The sequence below is a fragment of the Orcinus orca genome, chromosome 17, assembly GCF_937001465.1.
Source record: "Orcinus orca chromosome 17, mOrcOrc1.1, whole genome shotgun sequence".
NCBI lineage: Eukaryota > Metazoa > Chordata > Mammalia > Artiodactyla > Delphinidae > Orcinus > Orcinus orca.
This window is the reverse complement of record NC_064575.1, coordinates 71,574,046-71,592,759: the sequence shown is the minus strand read 5'-3', so window position 1 is coordinate 71,592,759 and position 18,714 is coordinate 71,574,046. Positions and strand designations below refer to the sequence as shown.

Below are 18,714 nucleotides of genomic sequence, written 5' to 3'. Positions count from 1 at the left end.
ACTGACTCTCTGGACCTGTTTCGATGGCCTCATGCTGAGGCCGTGTGATCCACGTTACGTCAAGCAGACCCAGCAGTCGGGGACCTGAGGCCTGTGGCGACCGGAGGTGCCTGGACTCAGCTGCATCCCGGTCAGTGTGGAGGGGAAGGGAAGGAGGAAGGCGGGGAGGTTGGGGTCTCCCGGGGCTGACCTGCCTGAGCTGGGGGGCAGTCACCAAGGAAACCACCTGTCAGCTGTTCAGCTGGGTCTGCTTGTGAAAGCTGTGGGCGGTTTCACGTTAGAGCTTGAATTAGCTGCCCCAAATTTGCCATGACTAAGTGAACCCTCATCTCTGGGTTTCCCTTCTCCTTGCTGGAAGAAGGAAGTTAGGAGTTTGGTTAAGTCCAAGAGGATCAGCATCCTGTTGGGGCCATGGAGCCCTAAAGATGTGTCACACAGGTCCTGGATGTCTCACTGCCCCAGAAGTGCACCCACTGGGTCTCCTCAGCTGAGAGGAGAAAAGGCAGAGGTCGGACCCCTTTATCCTTCCCAGCCCCCAGTGGAGCTGTGTGAGGTCAAAGGGCTATGAGCGGGAATGATGGAAATCTCTACCAGGCCAGGTCCTAAAAACATCCCTCGGAATCCTCCCTCCCTCCCTCCCTCTCTCTCCCTGTCACTATGTCTCGGGGGCCGTGTATTCCTTGTGGTGCAGCTACAAGGTGAGGGAGGGCCGTCTGAACTGGACTTTGAACAAGAAAGGAATGTGTGTTAAGCCATTGAGATGGAGGCATGCGTTACCACAGCGTAGCCTATTCTATCCTAACACAAAATACCTTTTACACTGTCACGGGACCCTACCTTGAGGTGACTGTCAGAGATCTGGGCTTTGTCACACATCTCCCGGAAGAGCTTCACGCCTCCCTGGTCCAGGAGCACACAGACGAACACCCCGCGCTTGTTGGCCGCCTCTAGGATGTCACAGAAGATCTCCACGTCTGTGAACACATCCATCAGGATGGCCAGGACCTGGGCCAGGGCAGAGGGGTCGGACACCAGAGAGTCAGGGCCAGGTGCTGACTTCTTTCAGCCAAACCCCCTCAGTCCCAGCCGGCCTGGGAGAGCTGTTCCCTTTGCTGCTGCACTGGAGTGGGGAGGGTCTGACAGGGCAGGACTCAAGGAGGGGCGCAGAGCTGCAGTGCGGGCCCTGCCTCTGTCCTGACGTCATCTTTCCAGCCCCACCACAGATCCTCTGGCCTCGCCACCAACTGCTGGCATGGAGAGTGCAGAGGAGAAAGGGGAGATGAGCAAAAAGATGAGGCGGGGGTGGGGTGGGGGGGAGATGAGGCCAAGGGGAGGTGGCCTGGCAGGGTCACAGGAGAGGGACAGAGTTAAAGTCACAGGTTCTCAAACATTTGGAGCTTTAAGACGCTCTAGGGCCACTGGCTTTCAAATGTTTTTAAGCCGTGGAATCCTCGCCTCAAACAAAATCCCTGTGGAGACCCCAGGGGATATAAACTAGACTAGGCTGAGCTGCCCCAGTGGGATGGAGAAGGGAGTCCAGCTCAGCCAGCAGGTACTGCATCCTCCATCATAGCAGAAACTTGGGGGGTGGGGGGCCCTAGATAGCCAACAATGGGGAGAGACGTGTGTATTCCTCCGTGCCAGGCACCCCTCCTTCCTGCCAACAGCACCCCGAGCTCACTTTATTTTTGGCCTACACCGTGCAACTTGTGGGATCTTAGTTCCCCAGCCAGGGATAGACCCCGGGCCCCCTGCAGCGGAAGCGCCCGTTCCTAACCACTGGACCGCCAGGGAACTCCCCCAAGCTCACTTGAAGGAATTACCTCTGCTCCACCATGCATGTGCTTTGGGTGGGGTTACTGCCGTGCCCTGGATTGGGTGCGGGGGAGGCACACTGAAGCCAGACCACTGGCCACAGGGATTGGCCCAAAGGTGGTCACATGACATGTTATCCTCATGGGAGTCAGCCCAGGACTATTGCTGGGACTCCTGGGGAGAGGAGGCATTCCTTCTACTGGGATTGCTTAGCTAGTAGATTATAAGCTACAGCTGCTGGCAGCCATCTTGCCCCATGTGGGGACAGCTTGCCTGAAAGCAAAGCCGGATCTGGAGAAACCAGGGCTAAGAGGTGAAGACAGATACCCAGCAGCATCCTTTCGACATCTGATTTCAGTTACCCCTGAAGCCAATCCTACGCTTGACTTGTCCACTGAGGATGTCAATGCATGGTCCCCTTCTTAAGCTTTTTGGGGTTACTTTCTGTGATGTTGTGACTTATAATAAGAAATGTATATTTGGTCTTCATATCAATTTCTGGCACAGAGCTCCTAATACCCTGGGAATTTCCAACCTGTTGAGAGCTGAGAGCAATAAAGGGGTCTTTTGTTATGTTCATGAGGAGACTTTCAGACCTAAGGGCATTGGCACTTAAGGATGTGGAGCTCTTTGCCAGGAGGACCAACCTTGTGATCAGAGGGTTGGAACTTTTAGTCTAACCCCACAGCCTCTGGTGGAGAAGGGAGGAGCTGGAGGTTAATCAGTCACCAATGGCCAATGATTTGATCAATCATGCCTATGTAACGAAGCTCCATAAACACCCAGAAGGAGAGGGTTCAGAAAGCATCTCGTTGTTGGACACGTGAGGGTTTAGGGAGATTGGTGCACTCAGAGAGATGCGCTATGCATCTCTTCCCTCTGGCTGTTCCTGAGTTGTATCCTTTTATAATAAACCGGTACTCTATTAAGGAAAAAGTTTCTCTGCTCTCAGCCACTCTAGCAAATTGATCAAACCCAAGGAGGGTGTTGTTGGAATCTCTAATCCGTTGCTATTTGGTCAGAAGCAGAGGTGACAATCTTGGCTTGCGATTGGCATGAGTTGAGTTGTAGGACACCCAGCTGATGTCCAAGAATTGCTTGGTGCTGTGGGAAAGGCTCCCACATAGTGGAATGGAACAGAACTAGAACTCTTTGTCACTCAATCAAAAGTCCTTCCTAGTACCTAAATTGTGGTGTGTTGAGAAGTGGATTATTAGGCAGCCAGTAAAAATGATCATTATAATGGTTACATAGAAACTATAGGACTTCCCTGGTGGTGCAGTGGTTAAGAATCTGCCTGCCAATGCAGGGGACACAGGTTCGAGCCCTGGTCCAGGAAGATCCCACATGCCGCAGAGCAACTAAGCCCGGGCACCATAACTACTGAGCCTGCGTGGCACAACTACTGAAGCCCGTGCGCCACAACTACTGAAGCCTGCACACCTAGAGCCCATGCTCCGCAACAAGAGAAGCCACCGCAATGAGAAGCCCTCGAACCACAATGAAGAGTAACCCCTACTCGCTGCATCTAGAGAAAGCCCACGCACAGTAACGAAGACCCAACGCAGCCAAAAATAAATAAATAAATTTTAAAAAAAAGAAACTATAAATCACGGTGAAATGTTAAAGTAAAACTTGCTGTTTAATATATGCTCAACAAATGTGCATTAACAATTAATGAATTAAGTGAAAAAAAAAAAACCAAAGCACAAAATGATAGCATGTCCATTATTATTGCCAGCAAGGGAAGGTGGTGTATGGATAGATGAGTGCAAAGCAAAAACTAACAGTCATATTTGGATGGGGGACTATGACGATCTTTTCTTCAACATTACCTGTAATAATAACGTTCAACCACTTTTCTACTAATTACAATAAATTTTTTTGACCATCCACATCTGGGAAGTAGCAAGGACAAGAAGAGTGTCATGGAGGTAGGTGAAGGAGATGGCTGGTACCCACTCGGGGCTGACTTTCTGCTCAGTTGATGTGGGTGTCTGGACCGGAGACGGAACTGCGAAGAAATTGCTCACCCTCGGCTAGAGGTCACTAGAGCTAGAGCTGCTGTAATAGTGAGGCCCCTGATCCTTTAGAGCCATGGCCCTGTTAACACACAATTAGGTATATGTGCACATTGAAGCTTATGGCACCAATAAGGTCCTCTCTCCTGAAAGATAAATGCCTCCTCATCCAAGGTATTGGCAAAAGAGACAATGCTCTCTCCCCAGGAGGTCAGTAAATCCTCCCAGTTGTGTTCCAGTGAGTCTTCATTGGCAGAGACAGGGCTGGTAAGCAGGTGACCGATTGACAGAGAAGGGGAGAGGTTTGCAAAAAACCCAGCGTCCTGACTTAAGCGATGCTTGGAAGGACAGGCTCATGATAGCTAGGTTTATCTTGTTTGCCTCCTTTTGGGATTGCCTCCCAGCTGGATCGATTCAAGGCCAATAACTTCTTGCATCCCCTACGTGGGCGTCCTACCTCGCAGGGTGTAGTGTGTTGATCAATCAGGTCCCAAAAGATATGTCCGCATCCTAACCACCAGAACCGTGGATGTGACCTCATTTGGAAAAAAGGTCTTTGCAGATGTAATTAAGATTCTCAAGATGAGATCATCCTGGGCTTTCTGGTGAACGCTGAGTCTAATGACAAGTGTTCTTATAAAAGGCCCTCAGAGGAGAGACAGGGAGAAGAGGATAAGGCCATGTGAGGACGGAAGCAGAGACTGGACTTCTGTAGCCACAAGCCAAGAATCACCTGAGCCACTAGCAGCTGGGAGAGGAGGGAAGGATCCTCCCCTAGAGTTTTTCGAGGGAGTATGGCCCAGCTGACACCTTGATTTTGAACTTCTGGCCTCCAGAACTGTGAAAGAATACTTATCTGTGTTTTGTTTTGTTTTAAGGGGTTTTTTTTGATAAATTTATTTTATTTTATTTTTGGCTGCGTTGGGTCTTCGTTGCTGTGTGCGGGCTTTCTCTAGTTGTGGCGAGCGGGGGCTACTCTTCATTGCGGTGCACATGCTTCTCATTGCGGTGGCTTCTCTTGTTGCGGAGCACGGGCTCTAGGCATGTGGACTTCAGTAGTTGCAGCACGTTGGCTTCAGCAGTGGTGGCTCCTGGGCTTCAGAGCGCAGGCTCAGCAGTTGTGGCACGCGGACTTAGTTGCTCCGCGGCATGTGGGATCTTCCCAGACCAGGGCTCGAACCCGTGTCCCCTGCATTGGCAGGCGGATTCTTAACCACTGTGCCATGAGGGAAGCCCTTATCTGTTGTTTTGAGCCACGAAATGTGTGATAATTTGTTACGGCAGCCCTAGGAAACTAATACAGAGCAGTAGCACATAATCCAGGGGAAAAACGATCTGGAAGATAGGGAACTTTAGCTCCAGCTGTGGCGCTAGTGGAGGCTAGCTGAGTGCCTTCGGACAACTCACTTACCATCTCTGGGCCTCAGTTTCTTTACCTATAAAACATTGCACGATAGAAGAGCATTAGCTGTCATGTAAGTTGGGTCTAACCGTAAGCCCAGGTAATATAAACGGAAACATATGCAGAAGTAAAGTGTGTCGTTAAAATATGATTGTGATTTTTATATGCATTATTCTTGAGCAAGTGTGGATAATGTTAGAATACCAGCATGAGAGAATGTTGTTTTAATTCAGGTTATGGGAGACGGTTAAAATTAGTGCCCACACCACTATGGGCATAAAAAAGGAACAGAGTAGGGTTCTTATTAGGGCCAATCAGACGGCCCAGCCCAGAGGTGTGGGGTTGGCTGAGAACAGGAAGGAGGTACTTCCCGTGCTAAGGAAGGAAGTTGGTCTGGGAGCGCTGCCTGGCCGGCAGGCTCTGAGAATCTGGAGTTTCAGTGAGATGGCGGGGCCCAGCCAGGGGGCTGCTGGTCAACTAGGGTGATACCCACAGACAGGGGTCATCCTGCGGAGACCTCAAATTCTGGCTGAGAATCCCTCACTACCTGAGCGGCAGACGTGAGTTCCTCATGGGCTGGAAATCCTGCTGCTTTGGGAAGGGCAGGGGGCAGGAGGGGAAAGAGGATTTGGGTCCTGGTGGGACCACCAAGCATGTTGGGGCCAGTTGTTGGGGGGCACTTAGCACCCCAAGGCCCAGTTTGTGCTTCGATTGCTACTCTTCCCTCTTTCTCTCCTACGTGCTGATGCTTCGTTTTTGAGCTTGCTTTTGGTGGATGAGTAATAACAGCAGCAACTCTTTCTTTCTTTCTTTCTTTCTTTCTTTTTTTTTTTTTTTTTTTTGCGGTACGCGGGACTCTCACTGTTGCGGCCTCTCCCGTTGCGGAGCACAGGCTCCGGACGCGTAGGCTCAGCGGCCATGGCTCACGGGCCCAGCCGCTCCGCGGCATGTAGGATCTTCCCGGACCGGGGCACGAACCCGTGTCCCCTGCATCAGCAGGCGGCCTCTCAAACACTGCGCCACCAGGGAAGCCCCCAGCAACTCTTTCTTGAGCACCTACTCTCAGCCGTATGTTCGTCCCCTGTAACCTTCACGGCACAGTTACCCTGGCTTCCCGGGTGAAGAGCCAGGAGTGCAGAGATGTTAAGTAACTTTCCAAAAGCTGGAATGCGAGGAGATGCCCCAGACCCCAACCCAGAGCCATGCTCCCAACTGCAGTCTACTGCAGGCCTAAGAGAAGGACTCTGATCTCTGTTTACATCAGATACAGCCTGTCCCTCCTCTGCTTGTGGGTTAGGATGGGCCAAGTAGGGAGAGTCAAGCCCTGGGAGGGTTGGGGGACCCCAGAGCAGAACTCAAAGAGAATGTGGACAGAAGAAGGGAAGGGGGCCCAGGTGGACCCTCCCCCGTCACCTATCTGCTGACCACAGTGCGAGGGGGCCAGCAGCCCTTAAAAAGGCAGCAGTGAGAGGACCATCCCCCTGCAACCACATGTTCCCACCTGTTTGTGTCGCCTCTGGGTGTGCCTGGCGCTCCCCTCCCTCACCGCCAATCTGGAGCAGTGACAATATGCCAGCGCTGAGCCCCGCCTCCCAGAGGGGGAGAGGGACTTCCTCTAGGGAACTCCCGTGGGAAGGGAGACAGGCCAATCACAGATCCCAGGAGGATGCTGGGGGCGCAGGGAGCATCTCTGCTGGCCCTTGGGGGCCGTCCCACTCCACTCTGGCAGGACCTAGATGGGACCTGGGCCCAGAGACCCCACAGGCCTGGCAGGCTAGACCCCTCTCTCCCAGGTCTGCCCGTCCCTCAGCGGCCCTTGTCGGGGGAACAGCCGGAGACCTCGCCCTGGGGACCCTGGTGGTGTTCGAGGCCCTGGAATCCCAGTTGTCAGGCATGAGGCAGACCTGCTCGTCAGCTCCCTGGGGGCGCAGTAGGGGTGGGGGCAGGATTGTGCAGTTCCTGCTCAGACTTCTTGCTGTGTCCCATCCCTCCACCCTTGTCCCTTGTTCAGCTGCTCCCAGGGCAGGGGCTTGGCCTGAAAAGGTGGTCCTTGACACCTAGGGGTGGGGGGAGCTTCTTTGGGACCTTCTCACAGCTGCCCCCTTGGTCGTCTGCATGCTCACCCCACTCTCCCCCTACCTCCCCAGAGAACTGAATAGATTTTTCTCTGTGCAGTGAAAGGGAGAGGGAGAGGGGATCGAGCAGGGACAGGGGGCTTGCCTGCTCAAGTTCTCCACCTTTTTGGTCTTGGGACCCCTTGACACTCTTAGAAGTTACTGAGGCTCCAAAGGGCTCTGGTTTCTGTGGGTCATAACTACTGAGACTTGTCAGATTAGAAACAAACAGAAAATTCTTAGTGTTTATTAGTTATTTTAAAATAACTAATATTCCTCACTTAAAACAATATTAAGCCCATTACATGTTAACATAAATAACAATTTTAAAGCAAAAATAACTATACTTTCCAAAGCAGCAGCAAAATGAGTGAGCAGAACGGCATCCTTTTACAGTTTTGCAACTCTCTGTGGTGTCTGGCTTACCAGGAGACAGCTGGTTCTCACATCGGCTCCTGTAGCAATCTGTTGTGATGTGTTGTTGGGAAGGAGATATATAAAGATAATCCGGCCTCACACAGATAAGTGGTTAGAAAGGGCAGGACCTCACAGACCCATTGGAAGGGTTTTGGAACTCTCAGGGATCCTGGACCACACTTGGAGGATGGATAATTCGTGTTTTTTGTTTTCTGTGTTTTATGACACTTTGACATCCCAGCGCCAACTGATTACTAGAGATCACAAGCACTTCGACTAGGCGCAGCCTCTGATATGCTAACCGAGCAATCCAGAGCCATGTCCCAAGCCTCCTTTATCTGACTCTCCAGCATCCAGACAGTATTTCCCTGCCCATCCTAAACCACCCCAGTGCCAGCTATGGGACAACCAGGGACCATAGGTGGCCCAGAGCCTGCTAGAATTATTCAAAGTAGCCAATCCTAAACTGTTCACCTGGCCCTGCCTCGCCACCCTGGTGCTCCCTGCACAGTGTGTGGTGTGGCCCTGCACAGTGTGTGGTGCCTCCTGCTTCTAGGACACTGATCAAAAACCTCCTCCTCCCTGACAGTCCTTTCCACGCCTCCCTACCTCCAGGTCATCCAGACCTCTCACTCCTCTAGACGTCTGTATCTGACACATCCTAGACCTGGAATTCCTTTACCTCCCTTCTCTGCCCAGCAAACTCTTACTCAGCCGTTGAGACTCAACTCAGAGGCCACCGCTTCTGTGAAGCCTGACTTAGTCACCCTCCCGTCTGCTCCCCGGCACAAAGCATTGCTCAAGCCCAGCACTGCCATCCACCAGTGTCCCCTCTCTTCCCACCTCTCCCCCAAGGGCAGGTGGCTGGAGGGAGGGAGGCCCCTTGTTCTGCTCTGCCATCCTGGGTTCAGGGCCTGACCAATGACTTTGGCTTTGTGGAATAAAGGGATGAGAGCATGAAGGGAAAGAGGGAGAATGCCTGCTCCTCAGGGAGCAGAAGCCGCTCCGGGAGACGCCCAGCAGGCTGGCTCCATTTGTGCCCCTGTCTTCTCTTCCTGAGGGGGCTGAAGCCACAGGAGAGGGAGAAAACAAACCCCCTGTCCTCCCTCTGTGTGGACACAGCCTACTTCCATCTACAGCCTGTGGCTGGGGATCCAGCCCCCTCTGGCATCTCTGTGGGAACAGGTCACTGGTCACTCCTGAGCCCTCTGTGTGTGTGTGTTGTTGTGTGTGTGTGTGTTGTGTATGGGAGTGGTATTGCAAACTGCCTGCAAGAGTCTGACAGGTAACAAGATGGGTGAAGTTCATCATGGCCTGGGACAAGAGGGAGTGGTGGGGACTGCCGCAAAGGTGACCCACCCAAAGAGGTGACCTCAACTCAGCGCCAACAGAGCCAGGTCTTCCGACTTGCTAAGAGGAACTGGAAATTCTTACTTTCAGGTGAAATCTTCTGATTTTTAAGTGTTGTCCTAAATTTGTAACATACCGTGTTGATAAAGCAAAGGACAGCAGCAGGCCTCAAGGCCGCAGAGGTGAAGAGAGAGGAGCCTCTCTAGGTGGGGTAGGGGGAAGGGGAAGCGTTCAGCCTGGGGATTGTGACAAGCCCCAACCTGGCTTCTTTCCAGGGAGTCTCACTCACCCTTTGAGCCGGAGCAGCTGCGGCTGAGAATTTCGCCAACACCATTGGTTCCCCGCCCTCAGGCGAGCACTGAACTCCAGCAGAGACCAGAGGTAGCACACTTAAGAACAAGCCCTGGGAGCTGGAAGGGACCCCTTAGTCCAGAGTGGGATCTGGGGCCTGGGGAGGTCAAGGGACTTGCCCTGCATTGTGCAGCCCACCCCAGGCAGTGTGGGCACTCCTGGTTGCCTGCCTGAGCCCACCTGTCAGTTCCTGATGCTGCCTTGCCAGGGAAGCATGAAATGCTGCTCTGAAGTAGCCCAGCAGCGTGAAAAGCCAATACTCCACCCCTTGTCACCTTCTATTTTATTCTCCAGAGCTCCACTCCCTCCGTCCCGTTTGAGCACAGCTTCCCCCCTCCTGGTGGCTTCTTCTGGAGCCATGAGATTACACACACTATTAGACACGGGAGGGGGTTCTGTCATGAGAGTGGGATCTCAGCAGAAAATGAGCTTAAATAGCAATTTGCCCATTTTTGAATTCTTTTAAATGGAACAAACTAAATAATTTTAGTGATGAGAGAGACCCTTTGCAGATGACACTAAGTCCTTTCCTTGGGGTCCACTCTCACCCCTGCCCCTGCAGCTTCAGGAGGTGGAGGGGCACCCGTACCCCTGTGCTGAATGGTCATTTTGTGCACCTGGGTAGAATGATCCGGGGTGCCCCCCGCCAATTCCCCGGGGGAGCAGGCAGCCCCTGTGGGCCTGCAGTTCCAGGAGCATTGGGAGAACTCCCGGCCAAATGCCAGTCCCGGTGCCTGAAACTCTGCCAGCTAAGCTCTGGCCTTGAAGGATTTTTCTTCTTCTAAAGTCACTTATTAAAATATAAACACTCTGGGGAGGGAGAAACCTCTGCTGTCTCCTCTGTCCTCTGCCTGACCACCGGTTGGATTCAAGCGCTGCACTGAATTTGTGGGCAGACAGGTCTAAGCCGAGCCTGAGAGGAAACGGGGCGAGTTTGTGTCCCAGTGGAGTGGCCCCTTCATTCAGGAATACAGAAGTGAAGCACCTTGCCTAGCCTGGGGAACTCAGGAAAGGCTTCCTGAGAACGGGACTTCAGCGCTGGGTCCTGAGAAGGAGTAGGTGTTAAGGGAAAAGCAGGGAAGGTGAGGGGGCTCCAGTCAGAGGGAACGGCATGTGCAGAGGCCTCAAGACAGAACCTGATGTGTTTGAGAATCTGCAGGTCACTCAGGACTGAGTGGCAGGGGGTGGAAGGGGAGCTGGAGAGGCCGTGAGCCATGCTACGGAGTCTGCTGGTCCCACTGGGGGCAACTGGGAGCCACTGAAGGCTCTAAGCAATGAAGGGACCAAGTTAAATTTGAAGTATAGAAAAAGTGTCTACAGCAGCTTGGAGACTAGGTGGTCGGGCTCAAGATGGAACAGGAGGGTCAGATGGGAAGCTATTGCTGGAGTTCCAGTGATGGGTGTTGGTGGCCGGGACCCAGACTGTGACAAATGGGATCAGGAAATCAATGATCTAGGGCAGGGCAGAGCATAACATCCCTGGCTCCATCCTAAGCTCCAGTCACCTGGACTCCATCCCTTAGAGCAGGACACATCCCTCTCTCCTCTTCTCCACCAGTCCCCCCACCCCATGGCCAAGGAGACGCAGACTCCGCCATCACTACCTGGCTGGTCCGGGTGATGCAGCGGCGGATGAGGTCCCTGATGTTGTTGCGCTTGTCCGTCTGGAAGTACACGGTGACGCTGGACTTTTCCTTCAGGTAGGGCTTCTCAGCTGAGGCCCAGGTGTGCAGCAAGGTCGGCTCGCTGCCCTCTGAGGCCACAGGGAAGTAGGTACTTGAGGCCACGGAGCAGGAATCGAGTCCCTTGGAACCTGCTGCGGCCTCTCCTGGGGGCTCCGGGGCAGAGGGGGGCTCCTTGGCCTGGGCCTGGATGTACTGGGCCTCCACCGAGGACAAGAAGTCCACCTCGCCTTCCTGGCTGAGCACCCGCCAGTAGGCCTCGGGGCCCCCATCCAAGAGGGCATCTGTGGCCAGCCGGGCACTCTCATTGTCACTGAAGTCAGCCCTGGCTGGCCGGACCCACTGGCTCTTGACCTCTTCCAGGCGTTTCTGGATCTTGCCCACGTGTCTTGCCCCGCTCATGCTGCCCTGTCCCTGAGTCGTGTGGGGGGCAGCCGGCACCCGAGCTCTTCCTGATGTCAGGGGCAAGCGGGCCACACCACCCAGGAGGAGCGGGGCTCACAGCACTTCTGGAAAGCACCCACTCCTAGCACTGTTGTGCGGCCAGCATCCAGGGTTACCTGCTCCAAGGTAATCCTGCCCTCCTGAGCAATGCTTCACCGGGATCATCACCCACTGCCAGGGGTTGGTTTATCTCTGAGCGACACCTGCCCTGCCCGCGGGCCAAGAGGGCTGGCTCTATCACGCCTGGGCACACTCAGCCCTGGGAGACTTCTTCTCCCAGCAGCCAAGGTGAGCCAGCTTTCCAGCTTGTTGTGCAATTCTCCCAAGACCCTCAGGCCCCATTTACAAAGCAAGCAGCCTCTCCCAGCACAGTCACCGCTGTGCCTCAGGTCCCCTCCTGTGCTCCTCACTTCAGACGCCAGTTGGTTCAGAGACAGTTTCCCTGATGGGCCCCTGAGATCTGCCATCCATCCTGTGCCCATGTGAGGAGGGAAGCTGGATGCCCCCCAGGCAGCACTGTTCACCAGGCACTGCTCCTTTCTCTTGGTAACACCCCCAAGTTCCCAGCCCTCCCCATTCTTTGGAAAAGCCTTCTTTCCCATCTCTCTTCCCTTATTGTGTTTGCAGCGGTCATGCTTGAACAGAACCCCCAGAGAGGTTCCATTTCTGGGGCCGGTGCTGATCTGTTGGAAGCGGCGGCTGCTTGGAATACTATCTGGAGAAGAATCTTCGGCTGTGTCCGGGCCCACGGACCGATGGGATCAGTCCGTCTTGGTGTTGGTGGGGCAGGTGGCCGCAGGCGTGTTTGAAGTAGATGAACTGCTAAGGGAGAAGCCACTTTTTCTTTCCAGGTCAGGCCATGGTCAATTCCACGTCAATGGAATGCAAAACCTAGAGTCCCGATGTTACTGAATCAGGTCTGACTGCTTGACGCACAAAAATCAATACTCCAGAGAGAGACAAAAGCCGGTGAAAAGGAAAGCTGCCTTTAATCAGAGTGCTGGCAATCTGGGGAAATGGACCCAGTGTCCCCAGGACCCACCTCCCAAAATTCTGCTCCGCCGTGGAGTTTGTAAAGGGAAAAGGGGAAGTAATCTCAATCATTGACATAGGGAGTCAGAGTCGTTGCCATCCCTCCCCGTGTGCAGGCTTGTCGGCTCCTTGTGGTTCTCCCTTAGGTGCTCTCTTGTTCACACGGTTTGTTCGTGAGATTGCTGAAAGAAAAGCTAGGGAAGAGATCTGGTCATCGGCTGATTACTTATTCTTCATTGCTAATTTGATCTATGGAAAGAACCAACAGATTAGACAAGGTGTGGTGTGATCAAAAGATTTGAAAGGTGTGCTAGGGCCGGAGGTGAGTAGGGCATGGGGCGCCTGGTTTGAGGTTAGTGATAGGACAAAGGGGCCTCCTGCAGAGAGCTCTTTCCTGCCCAAAGCTGCTTACACGGACTGCCTTTGATTGGGTTCTTCCAGAAACAGACTAGGATTCGAGTACAAGTAGCTAACTGGGAGGTGATCCCAAGATGCTCTGGTAGGGGAGCAGAGGAGTGAGACAGGAAGGTGGGGGGAAGCTGCTCGGGGCAGGGTACGTTAAGGAGCATGTCACCATTGTGGACATCTGGGATTTGTGAACATCTGTGGGAACGTCTGGGCTCTGGTCCTGCCGGGGACCTCCAGGAGATGGTATAGAATATATCTCAGACTTTTCCTACCCAAAGGCTGAGAAAACTGCAGAATCTATCTACCAACCCCCACTGATCGTTGGTCCAGGGCTGCTTCTGGGGCTGCATTAGTTCCCCAGCCCTACTGGCCGGTTCTGTGGGCTCACCAAGCACAGCCCTGGAGCCCGAGAAAGCCTGCAGGCAGAGGTCACAGGCGCAAAGGACAAGCTAACGAGGTAAGAGCGGGGCCCTGACAATATCCGCTATGAGAATTATGGCAGGAGACTAGGATTGAGTGGTCTTCAAACAGCTGGCACGTGGTAAGAGCCAGATGCCTCTCTGCGGCACATCTATCTACTCTTTGGAGGACAGTGCTATATATAAGCATCTGTAACCCCACAAAAGCTGTGGAGGGAGGCTGTCTGGAAGTAGAGCAGTGTTTTTAAACGCACAGTCCAAGAAAGAGAAAGGGGATTTAAAAGGGATTTCTTCTCTTTTGAAGGATATAGAAGGAATCTAATTCAAGACCTCGGGCACCGTTCCCCTTATTCCACTTTATCTCCTTCCACAGGGCCTGGACCCTTGATGGGGACAAAGCTAATACCCTCTCTGTCTTTGGTGCCCCTGGCTCCGCACGCCCTCCCTTCTGCCAGCTCCCTGCTTGTGCAGATTGACTTCGCCTCTTGCCCACATTCTCCTTGGACCTTCCCTCCTCTCCATCTCCTCTGGGTCCTCAGCCCACTCTCCAATCTGTGTCATCAAATCCAGTCCCCAGTCTGGTGAGGGGATAATAATCCGTGGGATTTGTGCTGGTTCCCTCCGAGGCTCAGAAGCTGTGGATGGCTCGCAGTTGCCTGGCACGTTGAGCACCAAGTCTCGAGCCTAGCCTTTGGGGCCCTGCATGTCTGTGACCTGTGTGAACATTGCAGCCTGACCTCTCCTCCACTTGGCCGTCATCGAGTCCTCCCTGCACGCTGGCTCTCTGAGCTAAGGGACACATGGAGGATGAGGCTTCGTCTCACAGATGAGGTAAGCAAGTTTCAGAGAAGTTGAGTAACTTGCCCAGCTAGTAAGTGGCAGAGCCCGACACAGTCCCTCCAAAGCCAGTGCACTTTCCACTGTGCCAAGCTTCACCCTCCCTTCCTTTCCCCGGTCCCTTTCCACTCTCAGAACAATCCAAGTCCTCTTATCAGTTCCAGAAAGTGTGTATGGGAGAAGGACAGAAGTGGGTAGAGGTTCTGGGGCTCACCTTTCACCTGGGCCTGATTCTCTTTGGTAGATGAATAAATGATGGGAGGTCCCTCTGAGACAGAGGCAGGTCTCCGTGGCCTGTGGGGGCCATTTTCACTAGTCTACTTGCACAGTAGCTATCTTTTTTTTTTTTTTTAAAGACTCTTTGAGTGGAACTTTCCCCTCAAGCTGCTGGAGGAAGAAGAGCCCTGCTTCTCCTGTCCCCAGCTCCCTGCCCTTACGCAGACCCCAGGGACTCTATCAAATCCTTTAGAATAGACAGCAAATGCAGTCTCTGTGTGCTGTCCCACCTTTGCCCCCGTTCCTGCACTCCTGGCAGATGTTACTAGTTGATCATAGAACTTCTTCCCTGTAAGCTGGGAACCATCCCCTCACGGCTCTCTACGGGGCTCAAAGAGAAGTTCTCACCTAGAAGGAATCTTCGATGTACTGATGAGAAAACCGTACATCCAAGATGTACTAATGAGAAAACTGTTGCCCAGAAAGGGAAAGTGACTGTTCTCAAAGTCACACAGCTGGCCAGTGACTGTCATCAGCGTTGGCCCTCCCCTCCTCTGCAGCCCCAGCCATGTGAAATGTCATCATTCTTGCTGGGTCTGCTGGCTGAAATAACAAATTTCTCCCCTGGGATTGCACTTCTGGACCAGGAAGTCTGGCCAGCTGTTGAGCCACATTGTCATACGTTGAGAAATCCTTATCAAAGAGCCTTTGATTCCAGGCGCTGTGGATTATGGACAACTTACTTCCCTTCTTCCATCCTGTGACCTGAAGTGTAGTCTCTCTGACTCATGAGGATACTGACAAAGAGGTAAGGAATGAGAAGCCAGTCTCCTGTTAGCAAATGAGTGGTGTTTGGGGCTTCCTGAGAATTCCATTTGTCTAGGGCCATGGTTCTCAACAGGGGGCGATTTTGCCCATCTAGGGGGGGATGTGGCGGTGTCTGGAGACATTGTTGGTTGTCACAGCTTGGAGGGGTGATGAAGCCACTGGCATCAAGTGGGTATAAGCCAGGGATGCTGCTACACCCTGCAGTACACAGGACAGCCCCCACCATAAAGAACTATCTGGCCCCAAATGTCAATAGTGCTAAGACTGAGGAACCCTGGCCTAGGGCCCGGGGAATGACTAGTGACATGACTGGCCCTCGCCCATGTAGGAAGTCCAGTCCCCTGCCTTTGCTCAGCCCGCCCCCTCAGCTGGAAGTCCTTGCTTCCCCCAACACAATTTATTCAAATCCTTCTCTGCATTCAAGATCTCTCCCGATTCCCATCTATGGGAGGGAGTCTTTCCTGACTATTCCTAAACAGCCTTAACTGCTTCTCCTCTGAGCCTACAAGGTGCTTCTAGAACTTGTCTTAGTCAGTCTTGTACTAGTGATGGGTGCACTTCCCCATCTCCCACTGCATTTAATTCCTTGAGTGGTGCAAAGTCAAAAAGCTTCCATGCCCTTGGAATCAGGCACAACTGTGTTCAGATTGTGCCTATGATAATATGTGACCTCAGGTAGGTAACTCAGAGGACCTGCCTGAACTTCACTTTTCTGTCCATATAACCACAGAACACTTTTGGAACACGTCCTAAGTACCAGGTGCTCTTCTACGTGCTCTACGTGTGTAAACTCATTCAGTCCTCACAGCAGCCCTGTGAGTAAGTGCTATTATGACCAGTTCTGTTTCATGGATGAAGGAAACTGAAACACAGAGGTTACCTGACTACCAAGTTCACTGGCAGGGAAGTGGCTGATCCAGGAGCCGCAGGCGGGTGGTCCGGTCCCTCTGGTAACCACGGTGCCTTCTGCCTCCTTGACAGGATGAGCCTCAGAGGGTGTGAGATCTAAGGGAGAAGGCCTGTGTGATGAGTGGTCCAAACTTGCCCAGTTTCTGCTCTGCTCCTCAGCCTAATACAGCACCAATATATCTTCCGGAATATTGTCGATATTATATGATACACTGCATCCTGTCACAGCCCTGCAATGTCTTTGTAAAACCGAGGCACAGGGAGGTTAAGTAAATTCCTCAAGAGCCCAACTGCAGAGCCTGGATTGGGTTTGTCTCCAAAGACCTGGCTCCTATCTGCACCCAAATTCTGTAATTGCTGGTGTAAGTGAAAATCTCCTCCTCTAGACTGTGAGCGATTTGAGGCGGGGGACGGGACAGGTTAGGCACGACTTAGCTTCCCCAGCGCCTCTCCCACTTTGGGGCTGCACGTGGTAGGCATTCAATGAATGTTTGTTAAGTGAATAAACGGCTCAGAGCTCCTGGGGCAGAGGCCCACTTGCACAGGCAGAAGGTGCTCAGATAGGATTCCAGAGCTTGTCTGTGGGGCAGCCGGGGGCTGAGAGCCTGGGCTGTGGGCCCAGGAACCTGGAGGAACAGGGCGCCTGTTTGAGCTCCCGGAGCACCTGCCAGCCTCTCCCTACCACATCCCCATCAAGGCCTGCAGCAGCAGGAAAATTGTACGCTTGCATTACCCAGCGACCCAAGAAGTGCAATTAAGTTGAAAATTAGTTGGCATAATTAATTAGACGGGTAAATAGCTCCCTGTCAACACCAATCAATCCATTCTGCATATAATCAGCTCAGTGCAGGCAGGCCAGAGCTCAAGCAGCTGCTGCTGCTGCTGGCAGGCCAGGGCCTAGGGTGGGAGCAGAAATGGGACAGGGTGTCCAGCCAGGTACCCTAAACCCACCCCACCCCCAGGTCCTTCTACAACTGCTTTTCATGGGAGCAGCCTCCTGGCAAGTCCATCTTCGGCACCCAGCAAAGCCACAGCTTAACTCCCAGGAAGCCACAGCTGCAAAGTCCCTTTGCTCCCTCAAGTTTCCTACTTTCGAGTTCCCGGTCCATTGCTCGAGGTTTCTGACGTGCATAAAAACCACAAAGAGCTCCCTTTTCTTGGCTAATAAATTTGCAGATGCTTTTTAAAAAATTAAAGTATAACTTAGATGCAGTAAAATTTACCCTTGTTACTGTACAGCTTTATGAGTTTTGAGGAATGTGTACAGTTGTATAACTGTAACCGAGCAGGACCCTACAGGGTCTTCCTGGGACAGACCTCCCCATGTCCTCAACCTCCCTTTTGTTTGTAGAAAAACTTTAGCTTCCTAGGCCTTCCCCGAGTTCCAAAGAATAAATTTAATCAGAGAAGTGATAAAAGGCAAAAGCAAAGGAAAACAGTCAAGCAAGACAAAATAATAGTTTAGCCATTGTTTAATGGCTAAAGTCAAGGACATCTAACTCCTCCTCAAGGACTATAGAGAATATTCTGAGCCATGTCCTTTGAGCCATTTAGCAGATACTGAAACCCCCATCAGGTGGAAGGGTTAACTGTATGCTGCCCACAAGCACATAGACCCCAGACCAGTTGGAACCAGAAGGTTGATGATGTTGACTCCTGATTACCTCATCACCAACCAATCAGAAAAATGTCCACGAGCTGACCACACACCCTGCAACCCCTCTCCCTCATCCTATTGTTATTTATTTATTTTGCGGTATGCGGGCCTCTCACTGTTGTGGCCTCTCCCGTTGCGGAGCACAGGCTCCGGATGCGCAGGCTCAGCGGCCATGGCTCACGGGCCTAGCCGCTCTGTGGCATGTGGGATCTTCCCAGACTGGGGCACGAACCTGTGTCCCCTGCATCGGCAGGTGGACTCCCAACCACTGCGCCACCAGGGAAGCCCCCACGTCCTATCTTTAAAAACCTTTCCCTGAAAGCCATTGGGGAGATCAGGTCTTATAAGCAAGCACTAGCTGCCTGGACTCCTTGCTTGGTGCCCTGCAATAAACGCTGCCCTTTCCTTCACCACAACCCAGTGTCATTGGATTGGCTTTACGGGGTGTGGGTGAGTGGACCCAAGTATGCTTCAGTAACATAACCACCAGCATGATTAAGATCTAGAATCCTTCCATCACCACACAAAAAAATCCCCATTCCCTTCTGTAGTCAACTGCTTCCCCCACCCCCTGGCAACTACTGATCAGTTATCTCTCCCAAAAGTTTTACCTAGGGACTTCCCTGGTGGTCCAGTGGTTAAGACTCTGCCCTTCCACTGCAGGGGGCATGGGTTCAATCCCTGGTTGGGGAACTAAAGATCTCATGTGGTGTTGCCAAAAATAATTTAAAAATAATAATAAAATAGAGAAGTTTAAAAAACAAACATCAAAAACCTCAATATTAAAAAAAAAAAAGTTTTGCCTATTCCAG

At 52.5% G+C, this 18,714-nt stretch overlaps 2 protein-coding genes across 13 annotated transcripts in view; one reads left to right on the top strand and one right to left on the bottom strand.

The window, feature by feature from the left end:
- Positions 1-11,554, bottom strand: part of FAM83A (family with sequence similarity 83 member A) — a 28,610-nt gene extending 17,056 nt beyond the window's left edge. For both annotated transcript variants that reach the window (XM_033419858.2, XM_004265346.3), the window contains exons 1-2: positions 11,075-11,554; positions 838-1,005 (exon numbers count right to left, since the gene is read on the bottom strand). In XM_033419858.2, the coding sequence (XP_033275749.1) occupies positions 838-1,005; positions 11,075-11,554 (648 nt within the window). The remainder of the gene's footprint in view (positions 1-837; positions 1,006-11,074) is intronic.
- C17H8orf76 (chromosome 17 C8orf76 homolog) overlaps positions 1-18,714 on the top strand; it is a 72,509-nt gene that overhangs the window by 47,262 nt on the left and 6,533 nt on the right. For 5 of the 11 annotated variants that reach the window (XR_007472677.1, XR_007472675.1, XR_007472672.1 and 2 more), the window contains exons 6-7: positions 11,029-14,286; positions 15,227-15,316. The gene's annotated coding sequence lies outside the window, so the exon portion shown is untranslated. The remainder of the gene's footprint in view (positions 1-11,028; positions 14,287-15,226; positions 15,317-18,714) is intronic. The other 6 variants (XR_007472673.1, XR_007472674.1, XR_007472681.1 and 3 more) reach the window with 6 other exon arrangements.